This window comes from Mirounga angustirostris, unplaced genomic scaffold (genome assembly GCF_029215605.1).
Source record: "Mirounga angustirostris isolate CCGP_5_RB_7025 unplaced genomic scaffold, mMirAng1.0.hap1 SCAF_2, whole genome shotgun sequence".
Taxonomy (NCBI): Eukaryota; Metazoa; Chordata; class Mammalia; order Carnivora; family Phocidae; genus Mirounga; species Mirounga angustirostris.
The window spans coordinates 179,869,301-179,884,996 of record NW_026991710.1 but is presented as its reverse complement, the minus strand read 5'-3'; the positions used below and the strand labels follow the sequence as shown (position 1 = coordinate 179,884,996).

The 15,696-nt window shown below is 34.4% G+C and overlaps 1 protein-coding gene across 8 annotated transcripts in view; it reads right to left on the bottom strand.

The window, feature by feature from the left end:
* The window catches only part of TUSC3 (tumor suppressor candidate 3), a 248,098-nt gene that overhangs the window by 129,174 nt on the left and 103,228 nt on the right, over positions 1-15,696 (bottom strand). For all 8 annotated transcript variants that reach the window (XR_010409712.1, XR_010409714.1, XR_010409713.1 and 5 more), the window contains exon 2: positions 14,786-14,955. Coding sequence is in view for 5 of the 8 variants with exons in the window: in XM_045879741.3 (XP_045735697.1) it covers positions 14,786-14,955 (170 nt within the window). In the remaining 3 variants the exon portion in view is untranslated. The remainder of the gene's footprint in view (positions 1-14,785; positions 14,956-15,696) is intronic.

The window sequence follows — 15,696 nt, the reverse complement described above, 5'->3', positions numbered from 1 at the left end:
CCTGATGCAGGGCTCGATCCCAAGACCCTGGGATCATGACCTGAGCCGAAGGCAGACACTTAACCATCTGAGCCACCCAGGCGCCCCTGATATGAGGAATTCTTAATCTCAGGAAACAAACTGAGGATTGTGGAGTGGTGGTGGGTGGAAGGGATGGGGTGGCTGGGTGTTAGACTTTGGGGAGGGTATGTGCTCTGGTAAGCGCTGTGAATTGTGCAAGACTCTTGAATCACAGATCTGTACCTCTGAAACAAATAATACAATATATGTTAAAAAAAAAAGAAGAAGAAGATAACAGGAGGGAATGAATGAGGGTGGGAAATCGGAGGGGGAGACGAACCATGAGAAACGATGGACTCTGAAAAACAAACTGAGGCTTCTGGAGGGGAGGGGGATGGGAGGATGCGTTAGCCTGGTGATGGGTATTAATGAGGGCACGTTCAGCATGGAGCACTGGGTGTTATAGACAAACAATGAATCATGGAACATTACATCGAAAACTAATGATGTAATGTATGGTGATTAACATAACAATAAAAATTTTTTTAAAAATGTCTTCCAGAAATATATATATTTTAACCAGCTTTCCAGGTATATTTTATGCACAGAGAAGTATGGGAATAGCTGGTATAAATGAACACTAAAAAACAATGGAAAGGTTTCGGAGATGAAGTATTTTCATCTGATCCTATACTAGTTTCCCCTCATAAGTTAAACATTTTAATCTATGTTCAGAAAGAAAAACACTGTGTAAAAGTATAATATGCTGTAAAATAAAACAAATATAAAACTACCATAACATTCTTAACATGACTTCCACATGATATTAATACTACTCTTATTATTATCCTTTTGCCAAGTAGTAAATATATACATAGCGTTTGAATTCTTGAAATCTGGACTTGTATATTAGCAATGTAGTTCATAATATACAAACTTGGAGAAGTCACATATACTTTGTTTATTTTTCCCTTTGTAGCATGACAATAATTCCTGATTGTCATGAAATTAAAAGCATGAGATATTACAACATCTTTAGTAAATGGCAAAGGGTTATGCAAATCTCAGTGTGTCCAGCATCTCACTTGAAATCCATTGACTGAATTTTCAAATCTCATCTTTAGCTATTTCCCCTCTTACCCTATACCAGGCCTAAAAGTTCTCTTTTATTTCCCTCAATAAACAAGGCTTACTCTTGAAGTTGAATTTTTTTTTAGGTGCCCTTCCTTCCTTCCTTCTCTTATACCCTACCTTTTATAGACAAAGAGCACAGACATGTCCAGGGCATGGGAGCAGATATACATGCCTTGTGAATTCCTACTCATCCTGCAGATCTTATTACCTCAGTTATTACTTTGCAAAATAAGCCTTTTTTTAAAGATCTTATTTATTTATTTGAGAAAGAGAGAAAGCAAGAGAAAGAGCACAAGTGGGGGGAGGGGCAGAGGGAGTGGGAGAAGCAGACTCCCCGCTAATCAGGGAGACGGACCACATGGGGCTTGATCCCAGGACCCTGGGATCATGACAAGAGCTAAAGGCAAACACTTAACTGACTGAGCCACCCAGCCTCCCCAATAAGCCTTTTAATTTAGACATCAATATTAACAGGTAAGACCAGGGTCTTCTCATAGATCTCTGTGCTTTTTCTTCATGGTATTTAGGCAATAGGTAATTATAAGGTTAATTGTGTAACGTGAGACTGTTCAGCACTTCAACTAAATTGAGATCAATGACAGGGGCAATTGGGTCAGTTTGTTCACATTATCTCCTTAGTATCCAGCTCAGTATCTATACATAGTGACTGTTCAATAAATATTGGTTCAAAATATAAATTAAATGTCAGAATCAATATAATATTGTATCATCACAGTAGTATCCAATTCCATGGCAAAAAGCCATAACTTTATAAAGATTCTTTTTATTGCCAGTTCTATTTAAGATTCTTAAGGGAAAAACAAAACAACAAACACTATTCTGCAGACCTGAAACATGAGAATTTAAGTTAAAAAACTAAAATGAATATTAAGTACATAACTTTGTCGTCAATAGTGTTAAGAAACACTTCATAATTATTAAAAGGTTGCATGCTGGGGGCCCTCAATGCCAACCCCAGGTTCAGATACTCACAAAAAAAGACTCATGGGAATTAATCTACAGTCAATATTCATTACAGTGAAAGTTTAAGATTTATTACAGTGGAAGAATACAAAGCAAAATCAGCAAAGGGAAAAGGCACCTGGAAAAACTTTGAAGGAAACTAGATGCAAGCTTCTAAGAGTGACTCCCAATGGAGTCACACAAGATTCACTTAATTCCTTCAACAGTGAGTTGTGACAGTGCATGCGGAGTGCTGTCTACTAAAAAAAAATATTAAAGATTTAGTGTCCAGGATGTATACTGAGAGCTGCTGGTCATGTAGATACCCTCTGCCTAGCTCAGACCAAAATTCCAAACTCTCAGAACAAAAGCAGGTGTTCAGCATAAACCACATTGTTTGTATAAAGAGTTTAGGCACAGTGAGACTCTTATCAATTATGGAATTGTGGGAACATTCTTAAAATCCAAGTTCCATACACCAATGAAGAACTGAACTTTTGAGAAAGACCTTTCTAAGGACAGTAATCTCAGGTCTTCTATATTAGGTTCATCACCTATGCAAAAAAATAAGGAACAAGTCATGTTCTTCATTGGATTTTACTCACAAAGACAATGATCTACTACAAAGAATAAATCTGAAACTGTTCTAATTGACAAAGCACTGGACTGTACAAATTTATTCCCATGGGACCAAGCCGCCTATGCATCTAAGAGAAATTATTTAGGGACTAAGATGGGGAACACAATCAATAGTAAACTACATTTAATATGTTAATGGCTAACATCATAAAATCATGGAACTCAAGAACAAATGCTTAAAAACAACATGAATGCTATCATTTGTGAACATGAATTTATATATATGAATAATATTTCTAGCTTTAGAGATAAAATGTACTTTATTTTGAATGCTTGAGAGTAGCTATCAAGACTATAATTGTATCATTTCAGTTATAATCTTCATAAATAAAGCTTTCTAAAGGAATAAAATGCTGTTTTATAGCCTATTTACTTTCATAACTACATAACAAGAAACTTTTCAATGTGTTTTTTTTTCCAGTATGTAGTATTAATCATTAGTTTCATTCAATAAAATCCTACTTAGTACATAGAAAATTCAAAGCCCTTAACTGCATGTGATCTAGCATTGGCATGTCACCATCATCATCGTATTTGTATAATAGTTTTTCCTTCAGGGAACTTTCTCACTTGTGTGCAGACTCCAAATTTTCCTACTAAGATTAACTCTGCCTAGTGTTCACTCTTCCTGTCAGATAATAACAACCAACTAACAGCTTCTAAAAACTGCAGATCTACCAGAAGAGAAAACAAAACTATTCATCCCTATAGAATAACTAGAATAAAAACAAAACTAGAGAATGTAAAGCTATAGAAAGGTGGGGAAATTAACATCCGCAACCTCAGACACCCATGCAAGAACAGGAAGGACAGGGACCATAGAACAGGGGGGAACAGAAATCCTAGCAGATGTGGAATGCAAAAAAAAAAAAAAAATCACACTGAGAAAGAAAAGATCTCACCTGAATTAGGCAATATTGAGAACAGGACTAAGACTTGATAGATAAGAAAGTGGCTGCTAGCCAATGTAAAAGAAGAGGCTTACAAGTACACAGGAACAAACACAGCAGCCTTAAGGATGTACCATTTTGTGCAGAATGAGAGGCAACAAAGAAGAGTTAGACAGTCCTTAGAGGTTTGGTGATACAGTGAAAGGGAGAAGCAAGTTATGAAAAGTACAGGACCTATGGAAACATGAAATTATCTTAGAATCAGAAGATGCTACTGCAAAAAAAAAAAAAAAGGAAAAAGGAGAAAAAGGTAAAGAAGAAAACTGCTGTGTTCACCCTATTCTGTTTTATAAAGAGAAAAGGGTACCTGAATTAACAAATTCAAAAACTAGTATTCTAGGGGTGGCTGGCTGGCTCAGTCAGTAGAGCATATGACTTCTGACCTCGGGGTTGTAGGTTTGAGCCCCAAGTTGGGTGTAGAGATTACTTAAAAATAAAACTTAAAAAAAATTAGTAGGCTACTCAGAAGTATCACCATCACCTCCACATATAAATTGTTATTTCTGGTCTAGAAAAGAAAAAAAAAATATTTTAGAAGCAGCACATAGCCAGTGGTATCCACGCAACACTACTATAAAAAGAAAACAAAAGCAGCATAATCCTTCCGCTGATAAAAAATGTACCTGAAAAAACAACCATGAAGAGAAAAATAAAACACAGTATTCCAACTTGTATTAGGCATCATTAAATAAGTATTTGAGGACATAAAAAAATCTCAAATCAGAAATTCAAAAACTCAAAATAGAAGTGAATAAAAACAAACATGTTACGTGAGAGCTGACTAAAAAGCAATACAAGGAAAAAACTAAAAATGGAATCCTTGCAGAAATGAACACTGCATTATTCAATGCTCAAAAACCAGAGTTGACTGAAAATGTAATAAAGGACACTACTGAAAAGAATTTAAAACAGGTAAGAGAACAAAAAAATGAAAGTGAAAAGGCATGATATAAAAGTTGGAGTAAAAAGATAGGAGAGGATGGGAAACATCAATTTTATGGTGGTAAAAGGCAAGGAGCAATCTCGGTATGTGAAAAGAGAACACCTCAGACCCTGGGAGGTACAGGAAAAGGAGAGCCATGATCTTTTGCCTTTCAGAACCACTCCTGGAGACTTTCTCACAATAAAAAATACACCCAATTGCAGCTCTCCAAAGCAATTCAAGCATCTTTAAATTAACCAAGTGCTGGACCTGCCATCTTCTACCAGCGGGCTCTGACTAACTTTGATTGCCATTCTTCTTAAGCTTGAGGAATTTATGGGAAACATTAATGGCTACTGGGCTTCCATACAAAATACCAATCGACCTTTCTAGATGTTTCTCTCACCTATTCCCTTGGCTATTGTTTCCTGGGAGTATACAAGGGATATCATGTTAGTGGCATGGGCAAATAGGCAAGTTAGACTATCTTCAAGTGGGTTGTCTGAAATCAGGAACACAATTTAATCATGCAAACTGAGCTGGGGACCCAAAATCTACCAACCAGTCAAAAGACTACATTGGAAGCACTGTCAAGCAGTACGCCTTAAATGAGGTAGGTCCCATTTGGGGAACATCAATAATTGTAAGCAACACTTCATAGGAGCACATTATACACTCCTTAGGGCTGTGCTTCTCATGTGAAAGTCTAATACTATCTTGACATCCCTCAGTACCATGGTAAACTGTACCTAAGGATGGGTCGGTCATAACAGACCACCTAGTATTTAATGTTTAAAAAAGCATATAGCTTCAGCTACAACAATCAGACAAGAAAAAGAAAAGGCATCCAAATTAGTAAGGAAAAAGTAGAGCTGTCACTATTTGCAGATGACATGATGCTATTCATAGAAAACCCTAAAGACTCCACCAAAAAACTGTTAGAATAAATGAATTCAGTAATGTTCCAAGATACAAAATTAGCACACAGAAATCAGTTCCATTTCTATACACTAATAATGAAGTAGTAGGGAGAGAAATTACTAAAAAATTACATTTACAATTGCACCAAAAAGAATAAAACATTTAGGAATAAACTAAGATGGTGAAAGATCTGTACTCTGAAAACTATAAAACACTGATGAAAGAAACTAAAGGCAACACAAACAAATGGCAAGACATTCCATGCTCATGGACTGGAAGAATAAATATTGTTAAAACATCCATACGACCCAAAGCATTCTACAGATTCAATGAAATCCCAATCAAAAAGCAATAGCATTTTTCATAGAACTAAAACACATAATCCTAAAGATTTGTATGGAACCACAAAAGACCCCAAAGCACCAATGCAATCTTGAGAGGGAAGAACAAAGCTAAAGGTATCATAACCTAGATTTCAAGATCTACTACAAAGCTACAGTAATCAAAAAAGTATGGGTAATGCCACAAAAACAGACACACAGGTCAATGAAAAAGAACAGAGAACCCAGAAATAAACTCACATGTATATGGTCAATTTATCTACAACAAAGGAGGCAAGAATATACAATGGGGTTAAAACCATCTCTACATACAAAAGAACAAAACTGGACCACTTTCTTAAACCACATATAAAAATAAGCTCAAAATGGTTTAAAGATCTAAATGTAAGACCTGCAACCATAAAATTCCTTGAAGATTACATAGGCAGTAAATTCTTGCATATGGGTCTTAGCAATGTTTGTTTTTGTTTTTGTTTTTGTTTTTTGTTTTGCATCTGTCTCCTCAGGCAGGGGAAACAAAAGCAAAAGAAACAATTTGGATTACATCAAAATAAAAAGCTTTTACACAGTGAAGGTAATCATCAACAAAACAATGTAACAAACTGAACAGAAGATATTTACAAATGACATATCTGATAAGGGGTTAATATCCAAAATATATAAGAAAACTCATACAACTTAACATCAAGAAAACAAAAACAATCTAATTAAAAAATGGACAGAGGACGTGAATAGACATTTCTCCAAAGAAGACATACACATGGCCAAGAGACACAGGAAAAGATGCTCAGTATCACTCATCATTAGGGAAATGCAAATCCAAATCACATGAGGTATCACCTTACACAGTCAGAATGGCTAGTACCAAAAAGACAAGAAATAACAAGTGTTGGTGAGAATGTAGAGAAAAGGAAACTCGTGCACTGTTGGTGGGAATGTAAATTCATGCAAACCACTGCAGAAAACAGTATGGAGGTTCCTCAAAAAATTAAAAAATTACAGTACTATATGATCTAGTAATTCCACTTCTGAGTATTTATCCAAAGAAACAGAAAACACTAATTCAAAAGGATATGCACCCCTATGTTCACTGAAGCTGTATTTCCAATAGCCATGGTATGAAAGCAACATTAGTATCCGCTGACAGATGACTGGATAAAGAAGATGTGGTATATATACAATGGCATATTATTCAGTCTTCAAAAATAACAAACTCTTGCCATTCACAACAACATGGATTGACTAGAGGGTATTATGCTAAGTGAAACAGACAGGGACAATTACCATAAGATTTTACTTATATGTGGAATCTAAAAACCAAAACAAACCAACAAACAAACAGCAGCAAAGACTCATAAATACAGAACAAACTTGGTGGTTGCCAGAGGAGAGAGGGTTGGAGAGATGGATGAAATAGGCGAAGGGGATTAAGAGGTACAAACTCCCAGTTATAACAAATAGGTCATGAGAATGAAAAGTACACCATCAGGGGCGCCTGGGTGGCACAGTTGGTTAAGCATTCAACTCTTGGTTTTGGCTCAGGTCCTGATCTCAAGGTCTTGAGACTGAGCCCCACGTCAGGCTCCTCACTCAGAGCAGTGTCTGCTTAAGCTTCTCTTTCTCCCTCTCCCTTTCTCTCTCTCTCTCTCTCAAGTAAAAAAAAAAACCTTTAAAAATAAATAAAAGATTAAGTTTCAAAAAAAAAATTTTTTTAAAGTACAGCATAGGGAATACAGTCAATAATATTGCAGTAACTTTGTGTGGTGGCAGATGGTAACTACACTTCTCATGGTAAGCATTTTGTAATGTATATAAATGTTGAATCATTATGTTATACACCTGAAACTAATTTATTACATGTCACCATACTTCCATTTCAAATTTTTAAAAAACTGAAACAAAAAATTAGAAACAAAAGACATTTTGAAGACAAACGCAAAATTTAAATATGGGCAGTATAAGAAGAATATATCATTGAATTAATGTCAATTCTCTTAAAAGTGATAATAGTATTCTGATTATGTAAGATAGTCCCTTTCTGAAGAGTTGCATACTATAGTATTCAGTGGTGATATTTCAAAATATCTAAAAATTATAGATACATTTGGTGATATGGGACGCATTTTTGACCTGTACTTTAAAAAGGATTAAAGCAAAATGTGGCAAAATGGTAATAATTAGCGAATGTTGGTAAAGGGTAGACTGGTATCCTTGTACTACTGTTTCAACTTTGGTAGGTTTGAAATTTAAAAGATGGGGGACTAAAGCTGGGCTTATAAACATGGAAATGGAATTTGGAATATGGAAAATACAAAGAGCTCCGAAAATGCTACAATGTTACATAGATAGTAAGAGTTCATTGAAAATACTAAAAGAGTTGAGATTATCCAATCTCAAGAAGAGACACCTAGCAAGAAATTTATAAAGTTATATATATACTTTCACTTAAAAAAAAAATTAAACTAGATGGAGCTCAGCAATAAACTGAGATCTTCATTTATATTACACTAGTCATGGATTCAATCAAGCCTGATACAGTTCTCATTACCCAAGCCAGGCAAAGAATGTGTGAATGTCAAGAGAGTTTGCCAGTCTTTGTCAAAGAAGTGAAATACTCTGTTCAGGTAGCCACGCATATGAGGAAAACTTAAGAATTAAGTCCATGGAGAAATATTATCTAAGGAAAAAAGGAAATGATAAAAGTTATAGTCCCAAAACCATTTATAAAGAACTTACAAGTGCATCAAGTTATGTACAAGGGTAACTTTATTTATACATAATTTTCACCTTTTGTGTTCACTTTAGAATCTAATCTCCTAAGAGATGTAACTTCACTGTAGTAAAACAAAAGGCTGATGAGCTGATGAGCTCTTTTTCACATAGTTTTGGCCAGCCATTTAAATTGCCAGTCCCTGTTATGAGATGGCTACTCTGAAAGCTTTTCATGATCTAATGAGTTTAAGAAATGCTGGCAGATGGATCCCTGCCCTATGATTAATAATCTTAGATGGGAATGCAAAATCAAAATGCAAATTACAGTTCACAGGGTAAAAGCAATGATGAACATGTACACTTAAGGGAAGCATTAAACCCTACTAGCTCTGGAGTTCCAAAACTCAACCATGACAGCTGTGTGACTTTGGATAAATTATATAACCTGTCAGCTTTGATGTTCTCATCTATAAAATGGGTATTTTTTCAGGCCTACCTTCTTGACTAGTGAGAATGACATAAGATTATGTGTGTGTGTGTGTGTGTGTGTATAATGACTTAATAATGCAACCCCAATAGTTCATACATAATAATTATATTTAGGAGGAAGGAACATTCATGTGTCAATATCATAATTTATTCACGCTTTTTAAAATATGTAATTGCTAATTTTTTTCACTTATTGAAGTCCAATAAGATACTAATCTCCAACATGTCACCAAATCTTTGATTATTCACGCACTCTGCTTGATTCTACATGTACTTTTTAATTTTCCTTCACCTAAATTTTTTTTCCTGCATCTATTGATCCATAGTAATAATTTCGTTCTTAGAATTTTTAGTGAATTCTGGAAGAAATGAGTAACTTTGTGGTAGAATACACCTAATAGTTTTAGCAATTATGGGAAATATTCTCTATAGTACAATTTGATAAAGGAAGTTTGGAGTTAACACTTAGGGGAGGTGAGAATTGTACTGAGTAGTCTTAATTAACAACTTTATTTTGCCAAGGAGTTTGATATTAGCATTGAGGAAGGTGAGAATTGAATTCTGAAATTTGTGAATAAACTAACTATGTAAAAAGGAAAAGCAGAATGATTTAGTGAGAGGGCTTATGGGAAGCCAATAGCTCATTCACTAGCCTTTCAGCAAAGAAAAGCAACTGGAAAATCTAAGTATGAGTCAACTCTAAAAGAAAATTTCACTTTTCCTTAAAAAAAAAAAGAAGAAGAAAAGCAAAAAACATCTCACAGAGGAAAGCACTAAGATTTTTAAATTATAGCTATGAAAAAAATTATAGCTATGAACTTTTCAGTGATTCTGTAGAATTATAAAAAATTATAGCAGTACTATAAAAATGGTCCAAAATTCCAATGACACGGAAGGATCCAGGAAAATTTAATTCATGTTTAAAAAAAAAAAAAAAAAGAAGGCTACTGATTATGGGTTGGTTGGCTTTCTCAGTGAATCTGCATCTCCCCTTGAGGCTTAATTTATAATAGAGAAATAAAATTTGAATAATTTTTCTTGAAAATTTTTCTTGAAACTCCTCTCTATATTTCATCATAGTTGTCACCTTGGGATCTGTTTGATCCACACTGCCCACTATCATATGAAATACACTTAGTACTCTCTTGGCTCAATAACAGACCACTGCTCCACCATAATTATTTAACAGATCTTCCTTTGAGATTTACTTATCCTATAGTATAAATTTATCATCCTCATCGAATAAAGTCCAAGGCATCCCTCTATCAGCTCACTTAATTTTTTTCCTCTCCAGTTCCCTTATCATCCTGAGTAATTTCAAATACATGTTTATAACCCAGACATCACCACAGCCTTACAGTTCCTCAAATGTCTCTACAAGATCAACAATCATCTACATTATACTTCAGCAATTTACTTATTTAAAAAAACCTTTTATAACTACTTCCTAATTTTCAATCCCACCCTACTTTTACACAAAACCTGTTTTTCACTCTTATAAAAAATTTAGCTTTATTATATCACATCTAGTTTATCAGCTATCCCCGGCTTCCTCTAACCCCCCAACCAACTCTGGACCCACCGTTATATCTTTCAAATATACTCTCACTAGAACCTAAAATCATTTACCTAATCCACTTCACACCATAAACCAAACATATTAACCTCTAAGCAGAGTGTTCTTTCTCCTCCCCTGCTGAGTATTGGGGAATAAAATCATTAAATTCTACAGATTCTTCACTAAGAATTTAGGTATTATAGTTTCAAAAGGATTCTCAATGCTATAGGTCATTCAATTAGTTCAACCTTCCCGTTCCCACTGCTCCTCAATGAAAGTAAATAAATAAAAGCTATGAATCATGTACCTGCTTTTATTACCTTCCCTTTCTCTATACTGGGTGCACACTAGAACTACCTAGAGATCATATTTTTTTAAATGTCAATGTCTTGGCCCTACCCCAAAACAATTAAGTCAGAATTCCAGTGCGGGGGAGGGAGAAGAATTCTGGGTATGGGAACCATGTCTGCTCTTTACTTTTTATTTGCTTCTAAACTTTAATCTATTTTTTCTTCTCTAAAGTTATTATTTTAACTTTCTAATAACTTCAAACTTTTTCTCTTATAAATCCAAAACTTTTCTAAAATTTTCAAGTTTATTACAAAATAGGCTGCAAAAAACAGGTTATTTTGACCAATGTGTCATTAAAAAAATTAAGGCTCCATGTTCAGCAATTCATTTAATGATATAATGCATTAAGTAAAATAATACCTAAAGGATACAACATTTAACAGTATGTTATAGTTTATGTCATCACAATACATTTTATATAACTGTGAAGTAAATACTTGGGTAATAAAGTCTTTCTAGTTTACAGCTACAAAAATATAATGATCAATTAAATACACTTCCTAATAGTGGCAAATATAAGAAATCAATATATTCAATTTTTAAGAGCAAATGATTTTCCTAAAATATATATGGTATTATAGGATGCCAGAAGACACGTATTTTTAGTGGAAACTTAACTGTTACACCAAAATGCCAATTGAGGTGGTGTTTTTGTCTGAGTAGGACAGTCTGAGTACATAGACTCATCCAAATGTGCTAGCCCAATTCTGACAACACTTTTAATGCCAACTTGCATACTGGCCCTTGTATAAGATAGAAGGAGAATCCAGAATCATCTGCAATGCTATTTTTCAAATACACTTTTTTTTAAAAGATTTTATTTGTATTTATTTGAGAGACAGCAAGAGAGAGAAAGCACGAGTAGGCGGAGGGGCAGAGGGAGAAGAAGACTCCCTGCTGAGCAGGGAACCCACTGCGGGGCTTGATCCCAGGGTCCTGGGATCATGACCTGAGCCAAAGGCAGACACTTAACTGACTGAGCCACCCAGGAGCCCCTTAAAATACTTTTGCTCACCATCTTCTCTACCCACTTTTAGACATGCCCCCAACATACAGTCATTATTAGATCATGATAAGATCCTTCTAGAAAATGTTGAGACACTGAAATTCCCTTTCTGCAAACTAGTCTGAGTGAAACTATTTTTTTCATTGACCCATGTTACTAATAACTTCAGTTTCCACTAGAATTCACATTGATTTAAATTCTAAAAGTCTACAAATGACTATACAATGTGGAGAGTCACTAAGTGGAACCACCACATAAAAAGTGTTCTTGAAAAAGTGTTCAGCCAAAAAGAGACACCCTGAATTGTCCTTAGCCATTGAGGAAATGAAATATGTAATTTAAAATCACGAGGCCCGGATGGTTTCACTGAAGAATTCCATCAAATACTTAAAGAATTAACACAATCTTATAAAATTGTTTAATCTTACACAATCTCTTCTAGAAAGTAAATGAGGAGGGAATATTTCTCAACTCATTTTATGAGGCCAGTATTAGCCTAATACCAAACTAGACAAAAACAGTATAAAAAATGAAAAGTACAGATAAAGAGCTATCATGAACTTAGATGCAAATTTTGAATAGATTTTTATTAGTAAACAGAATCCAGCAATACATAAAAGAAGTAATACACCATAATCAAGTAGGATATATTCCAAAATGCAAGGCTGGTTCAATATACAAAAATCAATTACTATAAAGCACTATATCAAGCACCTAAAGGTGAAAAATCATATCAATTCACACCAAAAAAATCTGACAAAATCCAACACCCATTCATGATCAAAACTCTCATCAAACTAGTAGAGAACTTCCTTAACTTGATAAAGAACATCTTCAAAAATCTTACAGCTAGTACCATCATTAATGATTAAATACTTTCTTCCAAAGATCAGATTAAAATGTAAAACAAAAAACTATAAAACTTTCAGAAAAAAAAAAAATCAGAAAAACTTTGGGATACAGGGCTAGGCAAAGAGTTCAACTGGATAACAAAAGTAAGCTACAAAATAGGAAACTGGTAAACTGGACTCATAAATTAAAATCTGCAAAAGATCAGTCATGAACATGAAAAGATATGCCATAGACTACGAGAAAATATTTGAAAACTACATGTCTGACAAAGGACTAGTATCTACAATACATAAAGAACTCTCAAAACTTAGTAAAAAATCTGATTAGAAACGGGCAAAAGACATGAACAGATAGTTCCTCAAAGATGTGATATACAGATAACAAACACATGAAAATATTTTCAACACCACTGCCATTAGGAAAATGCAAAATAAAACCATAATGAGTTATCACTACATACTTAGCAAATTGAGTAAAGTAAAATAGTGACAAATGCTGATGAGGATATGGATAACCTAGACCACTCATACACTGCTACAGGAAATGTAAAATAATACAGCTACTCTGAAAAACATTTAGGCAGTTTCTTACAAAGCTAAACATGCAACTACCAAACAACCTAGCCATCATGGAGAAATAAAACCTTAAGTTCATAGAAAAACCCGTACCAGAATGTTTACAACAGTTGTATTTGTAATAGTCAATAATTAGAAACAACCCAGAATTCTGTAACAGATGGCTGAACAAACGGCAGTACATTCATACCATGAAATTTTACACAGTAATAAAAAGAATGACTGTTGACAAATGCAGTAACTTGGATGGATTTTGAGGGAATTATGTTAAGTTATTAAAAGCAAAACCCAAAAGATCTTTAAGGGTAGGATTCCATTCACATCACATTACTGGAACAACACAATGGAGTACAAATTCAGAATGGAGTGGAATGGGAATGGGTGGGTGGGTGGGTGTGGCTATAAAGGGCAAGAGGAGAGATTCTTATGGTGATGGAACTGTTTTGTATCTTCACGATATCAATACCAATACCCTGCTTGTGATGTTATACTATAGTTTTGCAAGATGTTACCACTGGGGGTCACTGAGTAAAAGGTATGTAGGATCTCTCTGTATCATTTCTTACAATTGCATGTAAATCTACAATTATTTCAAAAACAGGAATTTTTTAAAGCATGGCTGCATATGTATTTGTACTTGTCCAAAATTTTCTTTAGTACATTCCCACTAAAAAAATATTTCATTCATTTTAAATGATTTACTTCTGTATCATAGGGAGAAATTCCTAATCATTGAGGTAATGAAAAGTAAATGGACTTTTGTAGGTAAAAGTGTGTCCTCTCTATTAAACTATTAAAATAGAATATGTTTAAGGAGATGACTTCATTGCCCATAAAACATAATTAGATGACCTACAAGGCAATGTTCGAACCAAATTCTATCACATACTTACCTTCATACAGGACATAAAGAAGCAAATTTGTTTTATTACAAATGGATTGATCAATAAGTATTTTACACAATAAAAGAATATTAGTCTATCAAATTATTTTCTAAAATACACTGATTTTGAGCTTGCTTATATTTTTTAAAGATTTATTTATGTGAGAGACAGAGTGTGCACGCTCACTAGCGGGGTGAGGGGCAGAAGGAGAGAGAGAATCTCAAGCGGACCCTGCACTGAGAGCAGAGCCTGACCTGGGGCTCAACCTCAGGACCCATGAGATCACAACCTGAGCCAAAACCGGGTCAGACACTTAACCAACTGAGCCATGCACACACCCCTGATTTTGAGTTTACTTTTAAATCCACATTTATAGCTGACTATAACCTTGAACAGCTGTTGAATTCTATTATACAGATTTATATATATGTAATAAATATACAAGCATATGATAATAATTTAAAATTTTTTTAGAATACATAAATTACCTGCACACAGAACACTGCCGCTGAGGCTGAAGAGCAGTGAACATAACAATCATAGAATAGTTTCGAGGTGGTGCCTTTATAAATTTTCGGAATTTATCGCCATTCATTCGGAAGATTGAGCGCCTGGAACTCCATTCCATCAGTTGTTCTACTTTTTCAGCTAAAAGATTCTGCAATTAAACATAGGAATTTAAATTTACACAGAGTTAATGTTCTTCACTTTGTATTTCATATAAACTGAATTACATGAGATTGTGTCTTAACCAAAACTAATTTCTGCTAAAAGTTCTTTTGGTAAGTGTATTCATTATTAATTGACTATACATGCATACAATATTTCATTTTATTTTTCCTAATGATCACAAAGGTTTATAAAACAGATAACAAAAGCAAAGCAGTCTACCACTTCCATAAAGATGAAATAGACATGCTTTTTCCTAATTCTCCCACTAAATACAACAAAAAACTCTGGCCATTATATAAAAAAACAAACAGAAGGAGGCTCTGAGAAAGGATGTCCAGTGTTAAAAAAAAAAAAAAAAAAAAAGGAAGGAAACCCTACTTGCAACAACACAGATAAACACAGAGGATATTATGCTAAGTGAAATAAGCCAGTGACCTAAGGACAAATATGGCATGATTCCACTTGTATGAGGTATCAAAAATAGTCAAACTCATTAGAAGCAGAGATAAGAATGTTTGTTGCCAGGGGTTAGGGGAGGGGGAAATGGATAATTGTGGCTCAATGGATATAAAGTTTCAGTTATGCAGGATAAGTAAGTTCTAGAGATCCCCTATAACACAGTATCTATAGTTAAGAGTAGAGTATTGTGACCTTTAAAATATGTTAAAAAGGACAAATTTCATGTTAAGTGTTTGTACCACAACTTATACACACATGCAAAGAAAAC